This window comes from Mirounga angustirostris, unplaced genomic scaffold, assembly GCF_029215605.1.
Source record: "Mirounga angustirostris isolate CCGP_5_RB_7025 unplaced genomic scaffold, mMirAng1.0.hap1 SCAF_15, whole genome shotgun sequence".
Classification (NCBI taxonomy): Eukaryota; Metazoa; Chordata; class Mammalia; order Carnivora; family Phocidae; genus Mirounga; species Mirounga angustirostris.
This window is the reverse complement of record NW_026991723.1, coordinates 16,599,562-16,626,362: the sequence shown is the minus strand read 5'-3', so window position 1 is coordinate 16,626,362 and position 26,801 is coordinate 16,599,562. Positions and strand designations below refer to the sequence as shown.

At 40.5% G+C, this 26,801-nt stretch overlaps 1 protein-coding gene across 2 annotated transcripts in view; it reads right to left on the bottom strand.

The window, feature by feature from the left end:
* Positions 1–5,111: 5,111 nt before the first annotated feature.
* Positions 5,112–26,801, bottom strand: part of RORB (RAR related orphan receptor B) — a 207,276-nt gene continuing 185,586 nt past the window's right edge. The window contains exon 10 of one of the 2 annotated variants that reach the window (XM_064578971.1): positions 5,112–7,128. In XM_064578971.1, the coding sequence (XP_064435041.1) occupies positions 6,943–7,128 (186 nt within the window). In that variant the 3' untranslated portion in view covers positions 5,112–6,942. Of the gene's footprint in view, positions 7,129–15,588; positions 23,060–26,801 lie in introns of those variants that run through there. The other variant, XM_045883647.3, reaches the window with a different exon arrangement.

Genomic DNA, 26,801 nt, shown 5'->3' with positions numbered 1-26,801 from the left:
TCTACCTCCATCCATGTTGTTGCACATGGCAAGGTTTTATTCTTTTTTATGTCTGAGTAATATTCCATTGTGTGTATATCTATCTCTCTCTCTCTCTCTCTCTCTATATATATAGATATATATACACCACATCTTTATCCATTCATCAGTCAGTGGACAATTGGGCTGCTACCATACCTTGGCTATTGTAAATAATGCTGCAGTAAACATCAGGGTGCATGTATCCCTTTGAATTCGTGTTTGTTTTTTTATATTGTTTGGGTAAATACCTAGTAGTGTGATTGCTGAGTCTTAGGGTTGTTCTATTTTTAACTTTTTGAGGAACTTCCATATTGTTTTCCAGAGTGGCTGCACCAGTTTGCATCCCCACCAACAGTGTGAAAGGGATCCCCTTTCCCATCCTCACCAGAACCTGTTGTTTCTTGAATTGTTGATTTTAGCCATTTTGACAGGTATGCGGTGATATCTCATTGTAGTTTTGATTTGCATTTCCCTGAGGATGAGTGATGATGAGCATCTTTTCATGTATCTGTTGGCCATCTGTATATCTTCTTTGGAAAAAAATGTCTATTCATGTCTTCTGCCTATTTTTAATTAGACTATTCATTTTTTGGGTGTTGAGTTTTATAAGTTCTTTATAGATTTTGGATACTAACCCTTTATCAGATACGTCCTCTGCAGATATCTTCTCCCTTTCTGAAGGTTGCCTTTTAGTTTTGTTGATTGTTTCCTTCACTCTGCAGAAGCTTTTTATTTTGATGAAGTCCAAATAGTTTATTTTTGTCTATTTCATTTTATATAGCGGTCTTTTGGTCCTATTTATCTTTATTTATCCTATTTATCTAGTCATAATTTGTTAGCCAGATATTCTTATATTTCATCTTATGTCTTTTATCTAGCATTTTTACTTGGAAATTTACTAGAAAACTCTTTCTTTCAATTCTGAAGGACAGTCTCACCAGATAGAATATTCTTGGTTGGCAGTTTTTTCTTTCAGCACTTCGAACGTATCATTCCACTCCCTTCTGGCCTGCAAAGTTTCTGCTGAAAAATATGCTGATAGTCTTATGGAGGTTCCCCCTGTATGTAGCAAGTTGCTTTTCACTTGCTGCTTTTAAGATTCTCTCCTTGTCTCTAACTTTTAACAATTATAATATGTCTCAGGGTGGGTCTCTTTGGATTCATCTTATTGGGAATACTCTAGGATTCCTGGATATGGATGTCTCTTTCTTTCCCCAGGGTAGGGGAGTTTTCAGCCATTGTTTTTTTGAATAAGCTTTCTGCCCCTTTCTGTCCTCTGTTTCTAGGATTCATATAATGCACATACTGATTCAGTTTATGGTCCTATAAGTCCCTTAAGCCACATTCACTCTTTTTTATTCTTTTTAAGTTTTTGCTCCTCTGATTGTATGAATTCTGCTGTCCTGTCTTTGAGTTTGCCGATCCTGTTTTCAGCTTGATCTAGTCTGCTGTTGAACACCTGTATTGAATTTTTCAATTCAATTATTGTGTTCTTTAGTTCTGTGATTTTCTTTGGTACTTTTTAGTATTTTCTGTCTCTTTGCTGAAATTCTCACTTTGTTTATGCATTACTCTCCTGGGCCACTTTATGACCATCTTTTGAATCCTATATCAGATAAATTATTTATCTCCATTTCGTTATGGAGATACGGCATAGTGAAGGATGGAGAATGGATGGGGGGGATGAGCAAACAGGAAACAAACATCATAACTTTTTTGGTTACAAAATAACTGATTTATTTTTCTGGAGTTTTATCTTGTTATTTTGCTTGGAATATATTCCTATGTTTCTTCATTTTCCCTCTTTGTGTGGGTTTCTATGCATTAGATAAAACAGCCACTTTTCTCAGTCCTGACAGAGTGTTTTCATGTAGGAGATGAACCTCGTCCATCAGCCTGGTACCAGCTCTTGGCTTTCTCACAAAGTTTTGTGATTGTCCAAGCCACTTCCTTTGTTCCTGGTGCCTCCCAGTATTTGGGATGTGCCAAGACCTCCAGTGTCCAAAAGGGGAGGATTGCAGGGGGGGACCTAGATGCAAGTTGATTGGAAGCTGGACCCTTAGACAATAGCTGGGAAAGTATGGAGTTAAGCCCCTTCCAGGGAGAAATTGGGAGATGGGTATTTTTGCCTGCTTGGTCTCTGCTTGGCTAGGTAGATAGCTGTAGGGGGGTGATCCTACACCTGTTAAGAATTGCTTCTTTGTTTGCTACAGTCTTGTGGGACTTGTGAATGCAAGCTCCACTGGCTATGAAAGCCAGGAGACCCAGGGATCCATCCTTTGGGCAGCAGCTGCAAAAACTGGGGCACAGACATGTGTTTAAGCTCCATCCAGGTAGTTCTGGTGATTTAGACTGGGCTAGAGGGAGAAGGTGGAGGACGCATCTGCTGGTTTCCCCAGTCTCTGGGGAGGATGGCAGTCAGCTGCCATTTTGATGTGTAGGTATTGCTTCCCTAGTTTTTGGAATTCTTTCAAAGGAATTTGCTTGCTCTATGTGTAGCTGTACGTTTGGTATGTTCATGGGAGGAGGAGAGTTCAGGAGCCTCCTATGTCACCATTCTGGACCAGAACTTTAAGTGATTTATCTTTATGAGTCACTTCTACTCCAGGCGGCACAGGCTGATCCCCATGTTCCAGGAGTCCTGGGCCAGGGGGGTCCTTCTGCCCTGACACTTCTGACCTGTCAGCTATTTAGCATTTTTAGATGCCTTCCATGGAAGTTTGATTTGAATCATAGCTAGACATTCTTTTAAATACCTTATTAGTGATTACATCAAAGCTTTTAAAAAAGAGCATTCCTTTTTTATTTTTCTTTAGGTTTTTATTTTTCTTTACATTTATTTATTTATTTAATAAATAAAGCCCCCAACACAGGGCTTGAACTCACGACCCCAAGATCAAGAGTCGCATGCTCCTCTGAGCCAGCCAGATGCCCCTAAAAAAGAACATTCTTAATTCTGTGTTTACCCAATCATCAATATCAAAATCAAAAGAGTTAATTTTTATTCTTTATAGGCAACGAGTTTAGTATCTTTGTTTTAAAAATGTGTTCTCTACTTTTTAATCCTCATTAATTTTTTCCTGGGATTCTTCATTGTATTCTGTACATTCAAATGATTGTATCATTTGAAACCAAAACTCTTTTTTTAGTGTTCAATTTTGTAATAATAACTGAAGTAAATATTTAGATTCATCAATTAACTTTTGTGATTATGTTCACAGCCTTATTAAAGGCAGTAAGGTGTAAGGTCTGTAAGTTTGGAATTCAAATCCAGAATGCTGCAGTTCAAATACTGGTGTACCATTTCTTATTGACTGTATGATTTTGAGCAGGAAAGTGAACCTCTCTATGTATCATCCTCCTCACTGGAAATGGGGAATAATAGTAGTAGCTACCTCACTGGTTTTCACAAAAAGGCTTCAGTGATTTACTATATGGACCTGGGATAGTGCCTAGCATATAGCAAGCACTATTAGCTATTATTATTTTCTCTTTTCTTTGTGTTTGGCTCATCCTCCAGTGTTTTGGTAAATGTCTTTTGAAAGTGTCTTCTTCTTTATCCAGAAAAAGTATATAGTTGCTATTATTCTGCAATCTTGCATATTTGAATATGATTTTTTTTGCATCCTCACATAGGAACAATGGTGGAGTAGGAATCTTGGATAATAATTTTTATCCCTGAAAGCTAGTAAAGAGCATTTTGTTGTCTTCTAGGGTTTATTGTTGCAAAAGTCAATGGAATTTTTGTCCCTTGAAGGTGAATTGTTTTATATTCTTGGATTAATTAGTTCAATAAATATTTATTATGTTGTTTCTATGTATAAGATAAAGGTATATGCTTTAGGTATATAACAGTGAACCAAAGCTGGTGAAGCTGACAACCTCATTGGGGTATGGGGTGGGAGGAAGACAATAACCCAGTTACCCAGAGTTAGCTAAAATCCAAGTTCTGAGGGAACGGTTCCCACAAGACTGCTCTCACTTCTTACACCAATTATAAATTTAGGGTATGCACAAAACCACCTTCAGATTTGATAATTCATTGAAAGGTCTCACAGAACTTGCTAGAGGCTATTGTATTCATGGATATGGTTTATTACAGGGAAAAGATAAAATTAGAACCAGCCAAAGGAAGAGACACATAGGGAAGATTCTTAGAGGGACACAAACTTCTGGTTGTCCTCTCTCCATGGAGTAATGGTGGCATTACCTCCTCCTGACCACACTGTGTGACAATTTGCACAGAGTATTGCCAACCCAGGAGACTCACCTGAGCCTTTGGTGTCCAGAGTTTTTACTGGGCTCAATCACATATTAGCCTGCCTTGCTGTCTTTTAGTCTCTATACCCTTCTGGAGGTCAGGCTACTACCTTTAGTCTTCTGTCCCTCTGAAAGTTGGCTGATGCAGCATAGTACAATGCACCCATCATGTTAGACCTTCCATTGACCAAGACTTCCAGACAAAGACATTCCTATTAGGACATTCCAGGGCCCTATTGTTCATCTCCCAGTAGCCAAGGGCAAAATCCAGACCTCTTTTTGGGGTGAGGTTAATTCTTCACTTCACACAAATATGTATAAAATAAATGCAACAAAGAATAATAAAGCATGGTAAGGGGGATAGAGAGAGATGTGGAGGTGCTTCTTCCTGTAGATGGATTGGGCAAGAGAGGCCTCTCTTGAAGTTTGTGTGTTTTATAGCTTTTTTCAGGGTCAACTCTTTGTCTTCTTATCAACTCTCCTTAATTTTGATTAATTTCTGCTTTTATCTGCATTCATTCTTTCAACTTTGAGTTTATTTTATTCTAATTTTTTGACTGAAAGCTTAGTTTTGTTTTTTGAAATATATAATCACATATGTATTTATTGCTTGATATATATGTGTGTGTGTATACACACACACACACATATTGCATCCCATAAATATTGGCATTTAGAGCTTAAATTACTTTTATTTCTAAATCATTTGTAATTTAAGCTTTGATTTCCTCTTTATCCAGGAATTATGTAAAAGTTTATTTTTAAATTTCTAGGTGCTTTCTTTCTTTGTTTCTTTTTCTTTCTTTTTTCTTTTTGCTGGTGGTGGTGTCTCTATTTTATTGTTTAACTTCTAATTTTTTCCATTGTGGTGGTTACTTTCTTCTTTTTGGAATGTATTGAGAGTTTCTTTGTGACTCAATACATAGTCTATTTTTATGAATGTCCCATGTTTTTGAAAATAATGTGCATTCTTTATTGGGTACAGAGTTAAATATTTATCTCTTAGATCAAAGTTGTTAACTGTGTTATTAAAATCTTCTCTAAATTTTCTTGAAAAAATGTGATCTTCTATGATCTGGGATCTGTGTGATTTTTGTTCACTGTAGCTTTTTCAGTTTCTGCTGGAACTCTAATAGATTTTGATGTATATATTTCCAAACTACATTGATAGGTACATTAAAAAATAGATGACTATTGAATCTTCTAGGTGGATTTTTAATTTTTAAAAATGCTAAATAGTCCATACTATAATGTCCTTGAATTCTTTTTTGTCTGATTACTATTTCTACATTCTTAAATCATCTTTTTGTTAGCATTATCTAGGGCATATTTTTAAGTTTATTTGCAATGTTCCTGTGTCAATTTGTTTTAAGGGTCTCTTAAAACATGATATATTTAAATTTTTACAAAAACCTGATTTGTGCCTCAACCTTTAGAAAGGGGAATTAACACATCTCTTATAAATTATTACTACCATAAACTTCTTTTTGAGTCATTTTATTATGTTTTCTACAAATATGCTTTCTGTTGTTTCTTTTCTCATTCTTCCTCTAGGGATGCAGTGTGTTGAGTCTCTTTTTCTGCCTTATTGAGAAAGTTTACAGTTTTGTTCATATGAGCTCTGTACTTTTGTTAATTTGTTCACTGAACTTTCTAGTATTTATTTCTGTAGTGAATGAGATCTTTTTCCATTTCATTTCTTACTAATAGAGCAGTTTAAAATTTAGGTTGTTGCATATTTATCATCCATGAAGCTAGTGAAATTATCTTTTTAATTTGAATAGATTTTGTAAAAGTCTTTTGGATTTTCTAGATATTGTGTAGGATATAAGGATGATTTTGCATTCCATAGCTGAATTTTCCAAGTACTGATTACAAATATGGATGGTCATCTGTAACACCTGTTTTCCCCATAATGGGCTGTTGTGATGCTCCAGTAAAGAATATATGTGAGAAGCATTGTAAGGTGTAAAGAACTCTGTCATGGTTGGGCACTATTATTAGAGTGGGTGCTCAGTCCATATGTGCTGATTCAGTTTGATACCTAACTTGGCCACCTTTACCACATATTTCCTTTTTCAATTATCTGTGCCCTTTTCAAAAAGCATATGAGATCCTGTGCCCAGGGACACAGGAGGTCTGTGAAAATTTTTATTTAGAAATGAATGACCACATAAAGCTTCTTTTTAAAGTCAGACATTAAGGTTTTGTTTGTTTGTTTGTTTGTTTCCATTTTCCTGTTGATTCTGACAACACATCTGTAGAATACATGCATCCCTGTGGTCATTTTGGTCAAACACAAAGCTGAGCAGATGCTTGCTTGAGCCCCAACCACCCGGCAGGCCTTTGTTATCTCCTTAAGAGTCTCCAGACTAGGAAATCCAAGGGACACATTTCATTGCAGTTGAAGGCAGGATTATGAGCTGATGATTTACTGTGAGACCCAAGCTTTACTATAGGCACCATTTGGAATGGGAAGCATGGGGATTTGCATCCATCGGGCACAAGGACCAGGAGCCAGGAGGTGACTTATGGACCAAAGCTGTTTCACCAGCTGGTGAGCCTTTGTGATTTGGGTCCAGTGCAGGTAGAGTTGTGCTCATTAACAAAGGGCAGTCTGCAAGCTGTCAGTGACCTTGCCTACAGGGCGAGGGTATTTGCCTAAAAGAGCACTATCTTCCCATGAGGCAAGTGGAGACTTGGAGAAAATGTCCTCTGGCTTCTCCTAGGTTGAGTTCCATGAACCATCTCCCAACCAGAGAACTGGAGAGCTTCAGAGAGCCTTCTCTTTGCTTCATGCTCATCAGATGTGTTCGGGCGTCGGAGCTGCTGGGACTCGTGTTGCTCCTTACAGAAAAATAATACATTATTATCAAATATTAAGACTGGCCATAAAATAATTTAATACATAATTTTGTTTTAAATATTATTTCATCAGTGATTAAGTTCTACTATAAACTTAATATTGGCCAGAGCTTTTCTTTTCTGAGATCTAGCTTAAAGCATGCCAATTCCATGTCTCTGTCTAATATCAAATTAAAGAAGTCTAAACATCTTCAGAAGACTTCTGTGAGTCTCTGGATATCTAAGTCCTCAAGGCCACATAAGCATTTTGAGGTTGACATTACTGAAAATCAGGAGCCACATCAACGGGGCGTGGGGTGTGTGTGTCCCACATTGTTCACTGAGCAGCAAATAACCTGAAACCATACATTTACCATCCCTGCTTTAAAAATCCTTTGGGACATTCTGCCACCAAGAGTTTCTCATTGATCCTTTGGCCCATCGGTGCCCAAGCTTCAAGGTCTCACTGACTCCTTTCTTGGTGTCTTTCCCCCCATCTTTCCTTGTGTCCTTCCTTTGTCTTGTAGAGCCTTGGGAACTCTGTATTCTCCAAAACTTGTAAATCCCAAACCCTCAATAAAACTAAGGGTTTTCTATTTAACAGAAACTGTCTCCCTGAGCAGGTAGTTGGGGTTATAAGTAACAGACATTTTTTCCCAATACACCAACATGGAAGAGGCAACCAGTCCCAATATTAAAAAAAAAAAAAAAAGATTTTTAAGGAAAAACAGATCAACTATTTGATCCAACTTGTGGGTGACCAGTTCTGTAAGGCGTAGTCACAGAAACACCCAGCTAAAAATAAGCTTCTCAGGTAGGCATCCCAGAGCCTTTGTAACCAGCCTACTTTTGACTTTTCTCTACTGATCTTCCATCATTGCTCGCCATGAACTCACTTGTCTAAGGGGCCAGGCAGGGTAGGAAAAAATTAAAGAGCAAAACTAGAGAAAACATGTCTTGTCTAAAAGCGACAATTTTTCCAGCTGGGAATATGGGCACAATGTTGCTAGATCTTCTATTTTTTTATAAAAGCATCTGGAGATTCCAGTTTTATACAGAATTTACTCATTAAGTATAACCCAAGCAAAACACATCTGGGGGTGATAGTCAGAATGTAGCTACAGTGCTTTGTGTTCTAGACTTGTCGCTTTCAGTTTGCTGGGGCTTCTTCCCCATACTCCTTCTTCTGATAAACATCTTGTCACCCTTGAAGGCTCAGTTCAAATGGCACTGTTTCTCTAGATCTCCCCATTTTCCCCTACAGCTATTCACAATAGAGAAAATGACTCCTCCTTTACAGTTATCAGAATCCTCTCTGTAAATACTTCTTTTGAAATGTATCACTGCTTTTGTCCATCTGCCTACCCTGCTATGCTGTGAAAACCTTGAGGACAGGGACCACGTTAACCATCTTTTTATCCTTGGCGTCTGGTATAATACTTAGCACATAGCAAGCACTCTGTGTTCGTTGAATGGATGAGGGAAACAGACGTGACTCCGGGATGTGGGGCCTGAGCTCGGCTTTCTTTCCATCTGCTTATCGTTCAGATTGTTTTTTTTTTTAACATTTGATCACAATGCCTTGCCTTTTGGCAGTTCTCATCCCTGACCTCTGGGGACTCGCAGCAAAATAGCTAATACCAGCTCTGTGAAAAACTAGTGTGGAAAAAAACAATTTACTGGTCATTTTGAGCAAATATCTGGGCTCTTTCACTGAAGAGTTTATTTTTAAAGAATATTTCACTACATAGTCCATTGAGGGCAGTTGGATAGGCATTTGTTCTCGTGGGGTGAAGGGGAAGGCGTGAGTGAGGTAAAAGCAGGACATGAGGCAGAACTGTCTAGATGGCACCTGGGAGTCCTCTCTGAAACATGATTTAGAAAGAGCAGCCTGACTCTTGCCTTGAATCTGTCTGGATGAGAGGTTTAAATTCTAAGAAGTAGATCAGTATTTCCCATAGCACGAAGCCATTTAACCATCCGAGGGATGAGTGTCCACACGTTCCTATAACATTACTTTTAGGAATTTAATTCTCAATTTCTGGGGGGTGGGGGGGATGGTGTTTTGGAAGGGAGAACTTAGAGAAAACTTAAAGCCCCTATCCCCTCACAAACCTGGAATAATTAGTTTTAATAAAAAAAAATAAAGTTTTTTTTTTTTTTTTTTAAGCTGGACGATGTAGAATTAAGATGTACACCAAGGGATTTTTTGCAGGGGGGTATTATTTTTTTTTATTTATTTATTTATTTTTTTTTTAAGATTTTATTTATTTATTTGAGAGAGAGAGAGCACATGAGAGGGGGGAGGGTCAGAGGGAGAAGCAGACCCCCCGCCGAGCAAGGAGCCCAATGCGGGACTCGATCCCGGGACTCCAGGATCATGACCTGAGCCGAGGGCAGTCGCTTAACCGACTGAGCCACCCAGGCGCCCAGGGGGGTATTATTTTAATGACCAATATTTTTCTGGCTTTTTCTTCCAAGACCAGAAACCTCTTAGAGCTCAATGGCTTTAAGCACAAAAACAAACAAAACAACAGTTTCCATGTGTGTCATGTTTCTGTCTTGTCTAATATGTGTATAGGGAGTTTCCAGGCTTCATGAACAAGAATTCCCTGACCAAGGATGTGGATGAGGGGCTTGTGGAGGGAAAGTTTCTGCAGACTGAGGGACATGAGAGTTATTTTGGCAAAATCTTTCCTGACTGCTTCCCCCACTTACCAACCGCCAACCCTCAGTCAGTAAAATGGCATTTTACCCAAACGTGTTAGAAAACTGCAGGGGAAAGAAAGAAAGAAAGAAAGAAAGAAAGAAAGAAAGAAAGAAAAGAAAGAAAGAAAGAAAAGAAAGAAAGAAAGAAAGAAAGAAAGAAAGAAAGAAAGAAAGAAAGAAAGAAAGAAAGAAAAGAAAGAAAAGAAAGAAAAGAAAGAAAGAAAAGAAAGAAAGAAAGAAAGAAAGAAAGAAAGAAAACTGCAGGGCTTTAGGTTTGTAAAGTGTGATGAGGATGGAGAGTACCAAGGAGGAAGTGGTGAACACATTCTAGATGATACTGAGTAGTATCCACATGGATCACAGCTCTGGTAAAAACCTCCCTGCTGTTTGGCAGATCCCTCCTATTGCCACTTGGAGCTGTACAGGGATTATTAATTACATTCTCCACCCTCCTGGTTAAACATTTTTAGCTGGCTGTGAGAAAGTATAAATTCTCAGTTCATGTTTGAATAGAGAGGTGGGACATTTGGTCTCTGGGAAAAGTGCATGGAAGGATGATGGCAGGTTTGGGATTGGCTGGCCATATTTGAATCTCCGAATTCCCACTTACTTCACTTACCCCTTAAATGCCTCCTATAGCATTCTTTAAACAACCTTATCTCTTCCCTCTGCCCCGTTATTTTCTAATGCTGCTGTGACCTCTTTCCTTTGCGTTATGAACAAGTTGCATAATCTGTGTATTGTTGGTTCATACAGACATTCAGGAAAAAACCTTTATTTTCTTGAGATCAGTTTAGAGTATCCTCTCATTGAATGGGTGGGAACTTAACAGAATATCAGAGGAATGCACACTGTCTGAGAGGAAGAAACTTGTCTGTTCATGACTCTCTCCCTAATTTTTATTAGCTGAATTGTGTCCCTTAAAAAAAAAAAGAGAGAGAGAGGTTGGTGTCTTAACCCCCCGGTTCCTCAGAATGTGATCTTATTTATTTTTTATTTATTTTAAAGATTTTATTTATTTATTTGACAGAGAGATCACACAAGTGGGCAGAGCGGCAGGCAGAGGGAGAAGCAGACTTCCCGCCGAGCAGGGAGCCTGACATGGGGCTCGATCCCAGGACCCTGGGATCATGACCTGAGCCAAAGGCAGATGCTTAACAGACTGAGCCACCCAGGTGCCCCAGAATGTGATCTTATTTAGAGATAGGGACTTTACAGAGGGAATCAAGTTAAAATGAGATTCAAATATGGGCCTTAATCCAATATGACTTCTAAAAGAGAGAAATCTGGACACAGACGTGCACACAGGGGACATGCCAGGTGAAGAGGAAGGCAGAGATCGGGATGATGTTTCTATAAGCTGAGGAACACCAAAGATTTCCAGAAAACCTGACAGGTTAGGTGAGAGGCACGGAACATTCTTTTTCACAGCCCTCAGAGGAACCAACCCTGCCGACATATTGATCTTGGACTTCGAGCCCCCAGAACTGGGAGATAATACATTTCTCTCACTAAACCACCCAGTTTGTGGCTCTTGCTCACAGCAGCCCTAGCAGACTCTTATTGTGATGACTGACACACTGTCTGGCCATAGTAGGTGCCTAATAAGAGCTGAATGAAGTATCACGGTGCCCCCCTCACAGGGAGGTCTCTGTCGTGCCTAGAAATTGGGAGTAAGTGTGTGTGTGTGTGTGTGTGTTCCAGTCAGCATAATCACTGCATATTTCTTCATGATCTACACCTTGAAGATGAAAATTCTCTTCCTTGAGGCTCTATGTGAGAAAGAATAATCTTTGCTGGGGCAGGGACTCAGGAGCCTGGGACTCAGTTTTCTACCTTGTAAAAGTCCTTGAAGGAAGGGATGACAAGGAACCTAAGGTGTGAATCTGAACCCAGAGGAGGGAAAATGGAAAAACACAGAGGATTATCTCAAAAAATATCTTTCCACGAAAGACAGAAATTGTTCTGTTCTTCATGTGTAAGATTTGGGATCTGGTATTTTCCCTTGTGGGTCAATGTGCACAAATCAATTTGTATTAAGCATGTCTTTTTATTGTGATGCTTTGACATTTGTGGCCTGACCCTGCAAAGACTAAAGACTTGCCCACTCCCAGGGCCAACCAGTTCCTAGGATAGTGAGTGATGCCCCTGAGTGGGCTCTTTCAAATGCATAGTGACCAATTCAGAGTCCCTGCCCCAACCACTTCTTTTATTGAGCTCTCACACTCTGCTCACTATCCCCCCACCCTAATCCCCCAGGGCCAGATACTGAGGAGGAGAGGAGATACTTCCTAAACTCCAGAGCCAGCTGAAAGGATCCAAATCCAGTTATCCAAATTAGCCAACCCTAAACCTATTTATCTTGCCTCATCAGTTCCTTGCCATGGAAACCACAAGAAAAGCTCTTTCCTGGGTTTCTCCCTCACTCCTTTGCCTCCTGACCAACCTGGTGCTTCCCCACGTGGCCTTGCATGGCATGGCATGGGTGCCCCCTTCTCTTGGGAACTGTTTGCAGCCAACTCCTTTCAGGGGTAATCCTCTCCTGATCTGTTGCCTACCTGAAGAGTAACAAAACCTACATTTTTAAAACTCAGGCGTCTGTAAAAGCCATGTTATAAATGCACAGACGACTCCTATCGGTGATATAGAGAGAATCTGTAATTGCCCCTCATGTCATTGATCTGTGTTGCTGGTTCTGAAGAGATTCTTCAGATGAACAATACTTGTCTCTATGAGCAGATTACGTTGCCAGAGATGTTTGGGATCACTGAGAATTTTTAGTTTGCGAAAAGGAAGACCAGGAGTCAGGAGTGAAAGATGTACTTTATTTAAGGCTTTGATAGGACAAAGAGGTTTGGACACACACTTGCTCTGCCTAGTCTCAATGAGCCGAACCAGCTATAACCGGGGGTAAAAGATAGGCGAAGGAAGATTTTGTTTCACTATTAAGAAATTAATTAAATAATTAACATTGTTTTTTTTTTTTTTAAACAATGAGCAATGATGGGTGAATATTGAGTGATAATGAGTTCAAACAGTAGAGTTAAATAGTGAATAAATGATCATGTATAGGAGCATCTTGTAATGTTTTTTTTTTTGTAGTTAGTGTAGTGGTTGTAATAAAATTTCCCTTTTATAGTTATTTATATTATGTCTTTGTCCTCTTGTATATCCACCTTTCTTGGACCATAAGAGCAGAGTCTTTATCTGTCATATTTCATGATTTGGATTTCCAGTGAACAGTGCCTGGCATATAGTAGTGGAAGTAAATATTTGTTGAATAAATGTTTGTTACAGTACCTGATAGGAAATTAGAGACTCTCTTGGATTCTTTTCACATTTGTGTCAGGACTGCTAAGTGTTTCCAAAACCTGGTGTCTTTTCTCTGTGGCACACAAGTAGACTACATTTCCCATAACCTTTGCTGTTATGTGGCATCATGGGATTAATTCTGATTGGTGGAAGGTGGATAAGCCTACTCTGTCCAAACCTATTATGTAATCTTACATGTTCTCTCTTGCTTGCCTCATCTTCTGGCCACATGCAAAATGTCCAGTGATGAAGGTGACATGTGACATTGGGCTCCCCATTTTGACTGCTGCATCAGGAGTGCATGAGTACAACTATAATAATTTCCGTCTCTTAAAAAGCAGTGACTTCTCTAAAATTTCTTACTTGTACAGTGAAATAGCACAAGGAGTGATTAGTTCTCCAGATTCTCTTCCTTTTGATTGAGACTTTGTGACTTGATCAGACCAGACTGGGGGAATTTGAGAGGGATATGCCAAACCCAGGCTTTTATGTCCAATTTATTTTACAAATTGGGCTCCCTGATTTCTCTATTTTTGTTTCCTGCCCGGCTCAGTCTTCTGTGAAAATCTAGGAAGTTACGTTTAACCACTAATAGTCATTCAGACTCTTTCTCTCCTTGCTTTTGGCTAAATCTTTGGAGAAGAGAAGGGAAAGAGCATTCTTTCAGTGCCTTTTGCCAAGGGGCTGCCATTTCCCCTCTCCACTGCTTATGGTAAAAAAGCATGTCTAAATCTGATGCCTCTTCAAGAGGGTCATTTACTCCAGGGTAAAACCAGTGAAATGACAGCAAATAGTTGGGAAGCTAAAATTACAAAAGGAGACCGGATCTCAGTACATGTAGTTGACACATTTATTGAGTGCTTACACAATGCCATGCCCTGCTTCATGAACTTGGGAGATTTAAAGATCTGGGAGACAGAGCTGTAAAGAATTTTATAGTATCTTATAGTAGTATTTATTCAACCAGTTAAACTTAGCAAGTTCAAGTTCAGACAATAGTGAGAGAAAGCTTGTATAGCATGGTGACTTGGGCATATGAGACACCCCGTTCCCCCACCAAGATGGCATTAGGGGGTCTGCTTCACTTCTACATCTTCTCTAATTGGGTCAAGGAGCTGTTTGCCATGTGGGATGGGGGCCAAATGCTGGCTACTCCTTCGGTATCTGAAATGTCTTATGCACACCAGCTTGGTGTGATTATGGAAACATGTTGCCAGTTCTTACTCTTAATAGGGAAGAGGATCTAGGAATGGAACAGTGCTTTGGGCACAAAAATGGCTTCATTCGTAATTTTTAATAATGCTATCGAAGGTTAATAACTGTCATTTTCTATGGTCCAACCAGAGTTTAAAAGTGGTTTCCTTCCGTGTTTTAATGCTGCCTAGATCTAGGTTTCTGGGGGAAAATATTAGATAATTTTACAGTCAAGAGTTTTGTGATCAGTTGTTGATGGAAACTGACAGGAACCTGGAATAGCTTGAGATCATATATTTGCTGTCTCTGACCAGTCATTTGAAGACCTGATTAGAAACCATGGGACACAATGGTGCTCTAACAGAAAGATGGGGGCAGTTCTCTGTTTCTGTGTTCTCTGATCAAGGCCACGTGGGATCTGGATGTCTGGAATAGAGACACTGCTCGAAACACACTGCATGGGTCACTACTGGTTCCAAAGACATAATTATGGCTTTGTAAGGCTCATCTTGTTGTGTGGACCAGGGCAAAATCTGTTAAATCTTGTTTAAACTACTAGTGGAGCATTTCAGCTCTAGGGACCCCAACCCCAAGGGCCTCCAAGCACCCAAAAAATCAACAGCCTCTCTTAGAATTGCCTTTTTCAGCATCTCTGTGAGTCTGTGATTATCCTCAATGACTTTCTACTATATCTTCACCTAAAACTCAGAGTATTCATATGTTAGTGGGCATTGATTTTGGTGGCGGAGTAGCTTGGTGCTGCTTTGTTTAAAAAAAAAAAATCAGACCTAGAGACTTAGTCATCAATTATTTATTATCTGAAAGCTTTTATCAGGTGTAGGGATTGTTACATCTATTTGCAAGCCTGTGGCGACTTGTTCCAACAAAATGTTTGCAGAGCAGTTGCTCATGGCTCTGCTGGCTGGGGCCTCCTTTTATGAAAGTTCTAGAAAAGGAGAGCTACCATCTTTGAGAGCTGCTGCTCGTATTTTAATTGCAACTTGGTGAGCTACAAGACTGCGGTGAAGTGTGGGTCTTTTCTCAGTGAGCACTTCTAACCCAGGCCAGGTCCATGAGGACACAGGAATTTCCAGAAAAGAATTATCCATTAGATCCTGGAGAAAGGGCAACTTAAGAGCCCATGGGATAATGTTTTCAAAGGCAAATCTGTCTATCTCCTTCATCCCCTCCTTGTTCCCTGTCAGGGGAAAGAAAATGATTAGGCGAGACTTTTTTCTTTTTCTTCTTTTAATTTTGTTCAGCATTAAAGGAGGGAACTTCATAAACATTGATTGTCATTTACAGAAAACATTCAGAAATCATGTGTGCATTATCTGGGAATGCTAACAGTATTCAACTAATAATTTACAGGACATAAAATAAGGACAAAAACCTATTACATTCTAAAGTAATATAAAACTCTTTTTTTTAGTTGTTAGGGAGTGCTGTTTTATTCTAGTATATTTATAATAATAATTAAAAAAAACAACTCAATGCTTACTTCCTAAATGACTCAGGCTGCAGTTTTACTCACGTACACAGAAATTAGGGCTTATATATTAAACAAGGAGAGAGAGATCAGAAAATTGTAGATTTTAAAACTAGATGTCACGGGGTTTATTTGTAGTTTGCCTTTTGCCTCTATAGGCCAATAATAATACATGGTAATAATGTGATTAAGCTCCAGAAAAATCAATGGTGACTATAGGAGGCATTATTCTTTTAAAAAAGTATAATTATTATGCGTCTTAGAGTGAATACTTTTATTTTACATGTGTTTGGCAGTGCAACGTTTGTGCATTGCCAACCGTGGTGTGCATGCTAATAAGACGTATCAACTGCGCTTCACGGTGGCCCCTCTAGGTGCATCCTGTTTGGGAGGCGCAGCCGAGCCCCCTGGCAGCCCATGGTTCCAACTGCTGGAGGACTTGCAGTCGTTTTTCACTTTACACGTGTAGGCTGGAGCTAACATAAAAATCAAATCTCTGAATGTGGGAAGTAGATGAAAATCGTTTCTCTCAATCCTAAAAGCAGGGAAGCATTGTCAGGGATTTAAAAAATATTGGAAAGTCTCATTTAAATCTAAATATCTTTTTTTTTTATTATAAATCGATCATCATAAAATACTAGCCTTTTAAAGTCATATTTGGGATGCAGGAAAAGCATCAGGTTCATCAGACTTGCTCCTGCCTGTGTGGTTACAGCTCATGACACCTTCGATCTTCCTCCCTCTCCGTGTCTCCCCAACCCTCCCCCAGGTTCTTCACAACATTTATTTGGTGAAGGTCAGTTATGGCTTCAGCGAATGAGTGATCTGACCTCAGGTTATTCATAAGAAATCAACATGTACAAAAATAGTTTGTTCATCAGAAAGCAGGGTTTCTGTTCCTTAAGCTAGTCCATGCAGAAAGGATCTGGACAAAGCCACTTGCTATAAGGAAAGATGACTTACTGAGGCAACTTTTTTTTTTTTTAAACTTTCTTTCCTCACATTGTCTAGTTCAGATAGTGTTTGCAGGTCTTGGGCCGGTCTTCAGTACAAATTCTTTGGAGCAGATTTAATGGACAGCCCTGTCCCTTTCTCAGCTGTATTACAAAAAGAAGCATACACTTAACACCAATGACCCGTCAAGATGCTTAAACGGTTAACAACCAGTTTCTGAAAAGTACATAACACGCAGAATACGCAGAAAGGAAGCAAGTACATATTTGCTCTTTGTTGGTTTTCCCCCTCTAAAAAAATTGTTACAAAGTCTTAAGCTTAAACAGAGACATAGAAAAATCAGTGTATTCACTGTCTCCAGTTATTTACAGCAAAAATTACAGAGACAGCATACATTGTATTAGACCTTCCACAAGCATATATTAAAAGTAATTACATTTGAAAAAATATTTTTATTTTTCCTCTACATTTCTACAATACATACTCAGTTTTCTGTGGGTGTAGTTTGCACTCTGTGTGTGTGTGTGTGTGTGTGTGTGTTCCTCAAATGAAGCAGACAGTACTGTGCTTGGATGTGCGATCTGTAGCTTTTCAGACATACCTAACGTGTGTGTGCATGTGCTCAGGATGGAGGCACGCAGATGCCCTCCACCAGCCCCCGCCAGAAGAGTAGGGTTTAAAAGAAGGATCATGCTGCCCAGCTGGGGTGTGGACACTCTGCGCCTCCCTCAACTGGGTCTATTCAATGCCGGTCACCTTGTGCTTTAGTTTGGCCATGAGAACAATCACTGAACTGCTTTTTCTGATCCACTGGAGGTCGTGCTTACAGTCATGCAGGAGGCAAAGATTACTATGGCCAATTCACTTCGGAGGATTTTCAGCAGCTTAGGCAAAAAGTGCACAAACAGACAACCTCCATCAGCTGCATAGGAATCCCAGGTCCCGCACTTCAGAACATGGAGGACTGCGTGATCATGACTACAGAATACATTCTGCAGATACAACTAAGGGAAAGTAAACACGTGTCACAGATATCGAAGCCACGTATCCAAAGAGACACATCGAGACTCAAAAGCGTAAAGATCATGCGTTTGACAAGAAGAAAGTGGCAAGAAACCTAGCCACCTGGCTCTATGAAGCTAGGAGTCTGGGCAAGACAAATAGAAATGTCTCTCATAAGCCATCGTTAAATTGAATCGCTTGCATTTTTAGATGCCTTTTTTTTTCCCCCCTACACTCTTACTATATCCTCTGGGAGTGACAGTCAGATGTGGAAACCAAGTTGAGTATCAGTGGGCAAGAGCTCCGCACCCACCCCCACCCCCCTCTCTAATTTATTCGGAGTCCTGTCTGGCCAGACTTACTCCAGGAAACAGGCCCCTAGATTCAATTTTGCTTTAAACCAGAGGTTGCAGACCGTGGACCCTCTTCTCAGAGATGTATTTGTTTGGTCTGCCCTCAGCTCTGAATCAACTGACATCACTTACAACTAGGGAGATTTTATAAGATTCAGAAGTGTTAGCAACACTTGGGCTTTAGCTGGCCTTGGGATGTCCCTTTTCAGATGGGGCATTTCCTTGCCGGCTGGCCGCTGAACTGCTCTCGCTCATTTGCTTCAACTCCCTGGCCCTTTTAGGCTTTTGAATTTTTAACCCTTGCTTCAAATGAACATGTGCCTCTGGGTCCTGAGACCTGTCCTCGCGCCCTTCCACAAAATAGGTTGTCAACTCCTGTCTAATGACCCACCTGGTTTCCCATACCAGCCTGCTGCTTTTATTGGCAGTTGGAAACAAAAAATTAAATATCACTTCATCTAAAGCAGATGGTGGACTTTTCAACTTCTTGATACAGGGGACTCTGTGCAAAGGTTCACTACAGATGCATACTTTCAAGTTATTGCTGTTCTATCGGACGGTGGCTCTGTCAGGGCACAGGCATCCCTGCCTGAGTTTACTGCCAACTGTAGGAACTTCACTGGAAGCACACGTTTACAGAGAGAAGAGAGTCAGGAAAAAGTTATTTCTAATTTCCAACAGCAGTGGAATTTTTCCTTGCTTCTATAATACATGGAAACAAAGCACATGCAACAAAACGCACATCATTTGCATCTGACCAATGTTTTCAAAAACTCGTTAAGTTTTAGGTTGTCCTTGGGACAGAAGAATCGCTTTTGCATTCAAGCCTGGTACACATGGGATTGTGGAGAGTGAGCGTGAGTTGACTAGTCATGTGTGTGGTTTTCTACAAACAATTTAGCTTGACTGCTGTGAAGTTAGGTGTTGGACAAGGCAGCTATGATAGGAAATGTCCTGATGTCTCCCTGGCACCTCTTGCTAATAATGTCCAGAGTTCACTGTGATTTAAGGTGTCACAGATTCTGCCCAAGAAGTCACATTAACCAAGAGACCACTATTATCTCTGTTTATACCTACACAGTGGTCCTTTATTTCAGAACCCTGAAGACAGTATTCAAATGAGGGAAATCCAGAAAGGGTATGTTTGTAGAGTACATCTCTACCCTCAGCTTTCATTCTCTGGGGGGAAGGGGGGGAAGCCACAGAATAAGGGATACAAAGACGACCTAAGTTGTGGACAATAGGAATATGTGTGGCGTATCAAGCCAGATTTGGAATCCCTTCCTCTATATTCCTTCCAGAATTTGCCTTTCCTTTTCCAGATCACAGATACACTGGAATTCAAATTCACACAACTGTACCTCTCTTGGCAGAGTCCGCTAACGCCCCTAAGATTTCTGTATTTTCCCTGCTCAGGACTTGTCTAGGAAGCTTGGGTTTGCTCGGGAGATGCATATTCCCATTAATAGGGAAGCTGGATTATTTGGCTCTTAGCGGATTTTAGAAAATGAGACCAAGTTGTCCTTATTCATGTGCAACTTTCCAGCAAGTCCACACAGTTAACAGCACAGAGTTACTGCTTATTGTTCTGAAAGCCTTGTCAGAGAGGTTCTCTTGTTGGCATATTTAATTTATGCCGTTTACGTTTTGTTGTCATTTTCCTGTTTTTTTTCCCCTTCCTCCTTGATGTACTTTTTTTTTTTTTAAATGAAACATCCCTGAGTGGATACAGTGCAACATCTGCATCAAGCAGTGATTGTCATTTACGAAGCATGAAGTGAAGCTCACGGGTTCTTTCGTCCAGTGCGCATTGTAGCGTGAAGGTGTTGGGAAGGGACAAAGATGGCATGTGGTACAGAAAGTTGTCCTCTACCAAATTTCAAAATACCTTGAGATGGGGTCATAGGAGATGTTCCAAAGGCAGCTTTTAAAGGCTTTTGTTACCACTGAAAATATGCCCGGGTTCTCTTTTCAGGGACAGATTTGGCAACTGGGGCGCAAAATGGACATCTCTCTTCTCTGCTGAGGCGGGCTGAGCACGTACTGGTTTCCACTGTTTTGTTCTGATTCAATCGCTAGCTGTTTCCTGTCCCCTCGCTTCAAAAGGTTCCTGCCATCCCAGTGAAATGCTTGCACTAGTGGAAATGGCAAACAAACTCAAATCCAGGACCTCCTGAGGCAAATGTGGGGAGCAATCCTTTTTCTACATCACCCATGGGACAGGGAAGGAAAAAATTCTCAGCCACTTCATCAACTGAGCCAATTTAAATCCTCTAAGGTGGACTGGAGGAAACAAATGATTCCCTTTGCAACGGAGCAGGAATTACAGGCCGACAACGGAAAACACGAGGCCAACAGAACAATGAAAACAAAGTCTGACATAAGTTCAAAGCTCAAAGGGAAACACCAAGTAGACACATTAAGCATTGCCTATCACAAGCCAATCATAAAACATACATTGCATTTGGAAACGGCTTGGTTTAATTGAGCGCCTTCCATTACCCTGTTTTCCTAGCAATCAGTAAAGTAATCTTTCCATTAGAAGGAAATATGACTCTTGGAATTAATTCTTTATACAAAGAGCTAGCAGGAGTGACATTTACACCAGAAACAACCAAGTCCCTGCAGCGGCATAATATGCAGTCTGCAGCTGTCTTCTTAGACACCGAAGGTAATTTGGTTCAATGTAGTTAAATTAATTGAATATAACAGTAGTTGAGAAAGAGAGTCATTATTTTAAAGCCTTTTTGTTTTTCCCCATGGGTTTGGAATTCATCAATCATGAGGTGCGAAAAGGCTCTGTCCTCTAGAAGAAAAGACTAGCACTACGGTCTGATCGTGAAGGAGGGGTTCTGTGGCATCGCGGAGATGGCTCTTAAGACCATGTAACTTTAGGAGAGCATCAGAGATTAAAAGGAAATCAAAGTTTCCACTGATGGAAACTTTACGAAGCAGGTGTGCGTGCGTGTTTGATGAGGAAAGGGCGGGGCCTCGTGAGTCCGCGGCTGGGCTACGCTTACGCTTACGGGAGATGGTGCATGTCATTGTCTTTTACACAAAGCTCGGCTCTAGCTTCCTTTTTTAACTACTCTTGTTTGGGGTCAGCTACGACCCAAGGCATTGGGCCTCCAGAGCTCAGGCCGAACAGGCTGCTTGGGGTTTCTGTTTTCCTGGTCCTCAGCTGGCTTGCAGAGCAGGTGGAGCGGGAACACTTGTCCTAGGAAGTCTGAATTCACTCAACCTCATCTCGCCTCTTGCATTCTGTACTTTGTGCAAGTTGCTAAAAAAAAGTAAGCCCACGCTAGATGGATGATGCAATGTCAAACTGCATAGGAAATAGTTTTGGCTTTGGGGTGTATTAGTTCTACAGAATAACTCAGATCTGTCGAGTTCTTGCTCTGTGCTTACAGTACAGCATTTTGGAGTTGAGAGAAATTAGAGGCCCCACACTAGAAGGACATATAAAATCCTGCCTCCCCCTTTATTGCTGCGTTTTCTAACAAACTTAGCAAAGAGAATGCACATAAAGAACTGCTTCTTTACTTTGTAGGTGCTCTTTCTACTTCTTCTTTGCCAAAAACAAAAAACAACAACAACAACACAAGAAAACCCCAAAAAGCCCCCCCAAAAACCCAAACCAAAACAAAACAGGTTAGAGAGAACATGTTTACATGAAATGGCATCCGGACCCTGGGTTCTGATTTCTGCTGTGACTCTAATTTTATTAGAAAAAAATTGCTGGTGGTCAAACCTACAGACTGCATTTCTCTGCTGAAGATACAATAAGCACCAAAATCAGTTTCTTTCCCAGCCCGAAATCCAAAGGAAAAAAAGAAGTGTTTTGCGTGTCCTGGTGAAAGATAGGAAACAGTGACTGTTTGGTTAAAAGAAGTCCTGGACTCCACAATATTATCTGTGGCCTAATTCTTAAAACAGGAAAATGGCTTCCAAATACCTCCCCCCACCCCCCTCAATATTTACCATCCTGACAAGGCTTTGATGTCACTGATAGAGCTAGAGTTCTTATACAGAGGCTGTGCGTTATATTTATTCCTTTATAGACTTCTCTGAATTGGTACCATCCTGCCGTAGACGATAGTTGAAAAGTCTGGCTGGGAAAACAAAATCCTGATTGTCTAACATAAAGGTAACATATAACACAGAAGGGAAATAATATGAGAGAGCCTGACTGAACCTCCTTCGCTAGTGGGTATGGTATTTTAAGCCACAGTGCATGTGCAGGTGTAAGTAATAGTCATATATAATATTCTCAGATATTATATACTTATTACATACATGCACAGTGCTTTCCAAGACAGCTACAAATTTACACATGCATCAACTATCTAAAAACATAGAAATAGGTAAGCCTATTAAGTGGAATTTTCTTAAATTATATTTGAACAATTAACAGGAAAAGTAATCATGTAAAGTACCGCTCTGTTCTCGTATATATCTACAATAAAATTCTATAAACAGTTGTCTCCCAAAACATACCCGAATAAAATAAAATTAAAAAAAAAAAAGATAACACCCAGTGTCCTCTATTTGTATATTTATGGTCATTTCAAAAACAAACAAATAAAAGAGCCCCACTCAGGTGCATATTTACATTCTTCAAACTGTAGCGGTGAAAAATAATTCTATTAAGTGCAGGACATTCCTAATGTTGCAGTAGACATTTTTTCTTAAGTCTTCATGAACACATTGCTTTTGTCTTAATGGTGATGCATTCCATGACTAGGAGAGAATCCTCTGGTCGCCTTCATTTGCAGACGGTGGCACAGTCAGGATTAAAGAGCTCCTTGTATAATGGAGGAAAGAGTGTATTCACTATGTCTGGATGTGATTGTTTGAATACCTGCAGCTTCTCCCCGTGCAAGTTGCAGACCGCCGTGATGGTGGGGATCTTGGCTATTAACTGCAGAGTGGGGAGAGATGGGGGAGGGGACAGAGGGGGAAGGAAGCTCATTAGTGCTCTGTCTTCTGAATCAGTGTCCTTCCTCCTCAGATGAAGGCAAATGGCTTTGGAAAAAGATGTTCGGAAAGAAAGAAGGCTCACTCTCGGCTTCTCCTTTCCGCCAAAACAAAACAAATCGCGCCTCCCACCCCCATCCTCGAAAGGTAAAATAGAGAAAGCAAGCACGCAGGGCCAGGCGTCCTGATTCACTGTTCTTAAATAAAGTGTGTATGGGAGGTAGTCGAGTTTGATTGGTAGGAGTGGGTGCTTTGCAGCCGGGCTGACTGAGTCAGAATCCTGGTTCCAAAATCGCTAAAGGGCTGGGTGGCCGTGATACACTCTATCTCGTTTTTCTCGTTTGTAAAATGGGCTTACTCACAGTTCCTACTTCCTTGGGTTGTTGTGTGGACGGAGATAATTCATATAAAAGTGTTAAGAATAGTGTAGGCATGAATCGCAATTGTTAGCTAATATGATCTATCATTTCCCACAGAGTTTTCTGATATGAATGTGAGATTTTCAGTTTTGGAAGGCGACCATGTGAGGAAGGTGTAATCTAAACTGTACGAGGCGTGATCCATAATCCTCGGGACTGCTTTGCTCACTAGCTTGCCTGAATCTTTCTCATTCTTTTCCGCGGTAATGCATAAAATGAGACCTATATTTAATCAAGAGAGAATTTGGGAGGTCACTGGCACTTGCTTCCTCAGGGAGGCATTAAAAAAAAAACTCGTGGGGGAACAACCACTTGTAATTGCTAGATTTTGATATATATGTATTATGTGGGATGTGATTTTTTGAGTTCAAATACCCAGAAGACAGTGTTTTATAATAATTTAAAATGTCCACAGTTTGCAAAATGCTACGTAGGTCTTAGGAGATGAACAACTCTGGCTTTTAACATATTTATAATTTAGGAACACTTAGAATTCATCATTTCGTGACAAAATTAGCCTAAAACCAAGTGTCATTATGATCAAATGACTGTGGGAATAAGATGTGCCTCCTGTAGAGAACATTTTCACAAAAGATAAGCCTGCTAGTTCATACAGCTGACCAAAGGTTCACTTGAAAGTGGTGGTAAAATAAAATTAAATAAACCCCATCTAATCACCAATTAGGGTCATGTGCTCCCTGCCCTATTCAATAATAAGAAACCATTTCAGCCTTTGAAGTGAAAGAGGAAATAGATAATTAGTTACTTTGTGGCTCTTCAAAATAAAAAATTTCCACTTCCATTAAGTTTTCTTTTAACCACGAATGAGTGTATAACCACACTATGAGCAATTCAAAAACAGCATCAGGATCAGAGCTGTTGATGTATTCATTAAAGGGATCTAGAACACATAAAGAAGTCTGGGGTTTGGGCTTTCCATTCCCACAGCTGCTTAATGATAGGGGTGGAAATGAAAAATGTGAAATCTTTGTTTATAGAATGGATGTTAAATTTTAGACTGAGAATCAAGACTTTTCTTTCCAACAGGATGTTACTTGAACTTGCAACAGGCACTGCTAGACACCAAAGTGCACAAGACAGTATGGTTCTTGCTTATCACCTGCTTGTGAAGACAGATGTGAATAATGGCATCACACAGTCAAAAGCAACTGGAAAGCTGGTGGGCGCCATGCAGGAATGGGTTAGAAGTGGTAGAGAACAGAATGTTCTATTCTCAGGGCTTCCCTGAGAAAGAGCCACTTAAGCTGAGCTCTGAAGGGAGAGTGGATGCTGACTAGATGCTGAGGTCCATGCTATGCCCCGGAGCCATGGGTGATGCTGCTGTGGTACCTGGAGCATTGGAAGAACGGAGCGGTGAGTGAGCATGTTTGACGGAAAAGCGGGAGAGATGGGCATGGCCAGTATATGCAAGTTGACGTCAAGGCTCTTTGGAAGGGTTTTTCAGCAAAAAAGAGAGATGATCAGAATCGCATTCCGAAAGAGTCACTTTGGGTCCAGGGTGGAAGACAGTGTCTTTTCTATATTTTCATAGGTAAAGACTATACCAGGGTCCACTTCACTGAAGTCCCCTGGGAAATTATCCAAGCTCTCTCAACCAGCTGGTTCACACAGACGGAGACTACAACAATTTGGAACACTTCTTACACATTACAATCTCCCTGAAATAGCTACTGAATGCGGAGAGGGTTTGAAAGCTTTCTATAATCATCTGCAGTTGAACTGATGATATGCAGAGCTCCGAAAACTTCCAGATGCGATTCCATAATGACTGTCAACCTTTACTCTGCATAGGAATCACTGGGGCGCTTCCTAAAAATGCAGATTCCTGGGATCTACCCTTAGGGACTGTGTCAGTAAGTCTAGGTGGCGCTCAGCCTCCATGTTTGAGACAAACACCCCTTGGGATGCTGATGGACTGGTCCGTGGAATGGACATTAAAAAAAAAAAAACTATTACAGAGGTCCAAATCTTACAAATTTACAACTGACTTTCAAAATTGAAAAGTAAATTCTGTATCATATCTGAAACAGTCCTGGGGGCTGAGTGGAAAGTTAGCTCCTTTTCAGGAGACAGAGAATTTATCATCCTCAGAGAGGGGAGGTTCCATTTGCTTGGCTCTGTTAGTTTGGTGGGGGACAAGTAATAGAATTCCTGAGTTCCCTATGGGACACAGATAGACCATAGAGAGGATTCGCCTGGTGATAACAGGGTTTTAAATCCTGACTGCTTGGGTTTGAATCCTGTATGTGCTATTTACAGCTGTGTGAGCTTGGGCAAGTCACTTAACTTCTCAGCTTCATTATCCATCAGATGGTCCCTACCTCAGAGAGTTGTTGGGAGGGTTAACTGGGTCAACACAAACCGTCTAGAGCAGTGCCTGGCACATGGTGGCGATATATGGGTTTGGTGCTATGCTTCCATTCCCACATAACGCTTCCTTCAAGGAACAGTCAAGGCCATGATTGTTCAACCCAATGACATGGGGGGTGGGCAAGAAACCAACTTAACCCTTTAACCAAGCACTGGAAATTGGGTCATGTGTTAATGCGTGTGGAAATCAGCCATTTACTTTTGTTGAAATGAAAAAAGCAAAATCATATTTTCATTTTCTCGTAGCAATTAACCTGCTCATTTAGTAAACTGGGATTTATAAAGTGGGATCCTATATACTACAATTCTTAAAAGCATTTTTTTGCTCCTTTAGGGAAGGGGAGGAATTGTCCTCTTATGCATTAATTTCTCATTAAATGCATAAGAGGACAACCCTTCTATAGTTGCTCATGTGCATTTGGAAATACTTAACTATGTGTTCGGTTTTGGGAAAGTGAGTATGGACTCTTGCTTCTTTGCTGGCCCAAACTGGGGCTCAAGTGGGTTCAGGACCCACTTCTTCCCTCTTTTATGGGATTTGGATCCTGTCCCTGCTGCTCATCTGTATAATGGGCCGGATGATGAGAATTGCTTTTTGTGAAGTGCACTGGGGCCACGTGAGCAAAGAGCACCAAGGAAAGCAAAGAGCTTCCCTAACCTGTGTGCTCTTGGAGGAGGCTGATTTAAAGGCGTCCGATCAGCTGTGGAAATAGAAATGCTGATAGGGGCATCCATCACTCCGGAGGCAAGAAGGGCCAGGAGGGCAGGCGGAGGAAGCAGCAGGTAGTCACTTATTGCTCATTAATATTACGTACTGCAGCCGGGGGACCCCTATTTCAAAGGGAGCTCCGAGCGGCCTCAGCAGCAGTTAACGGC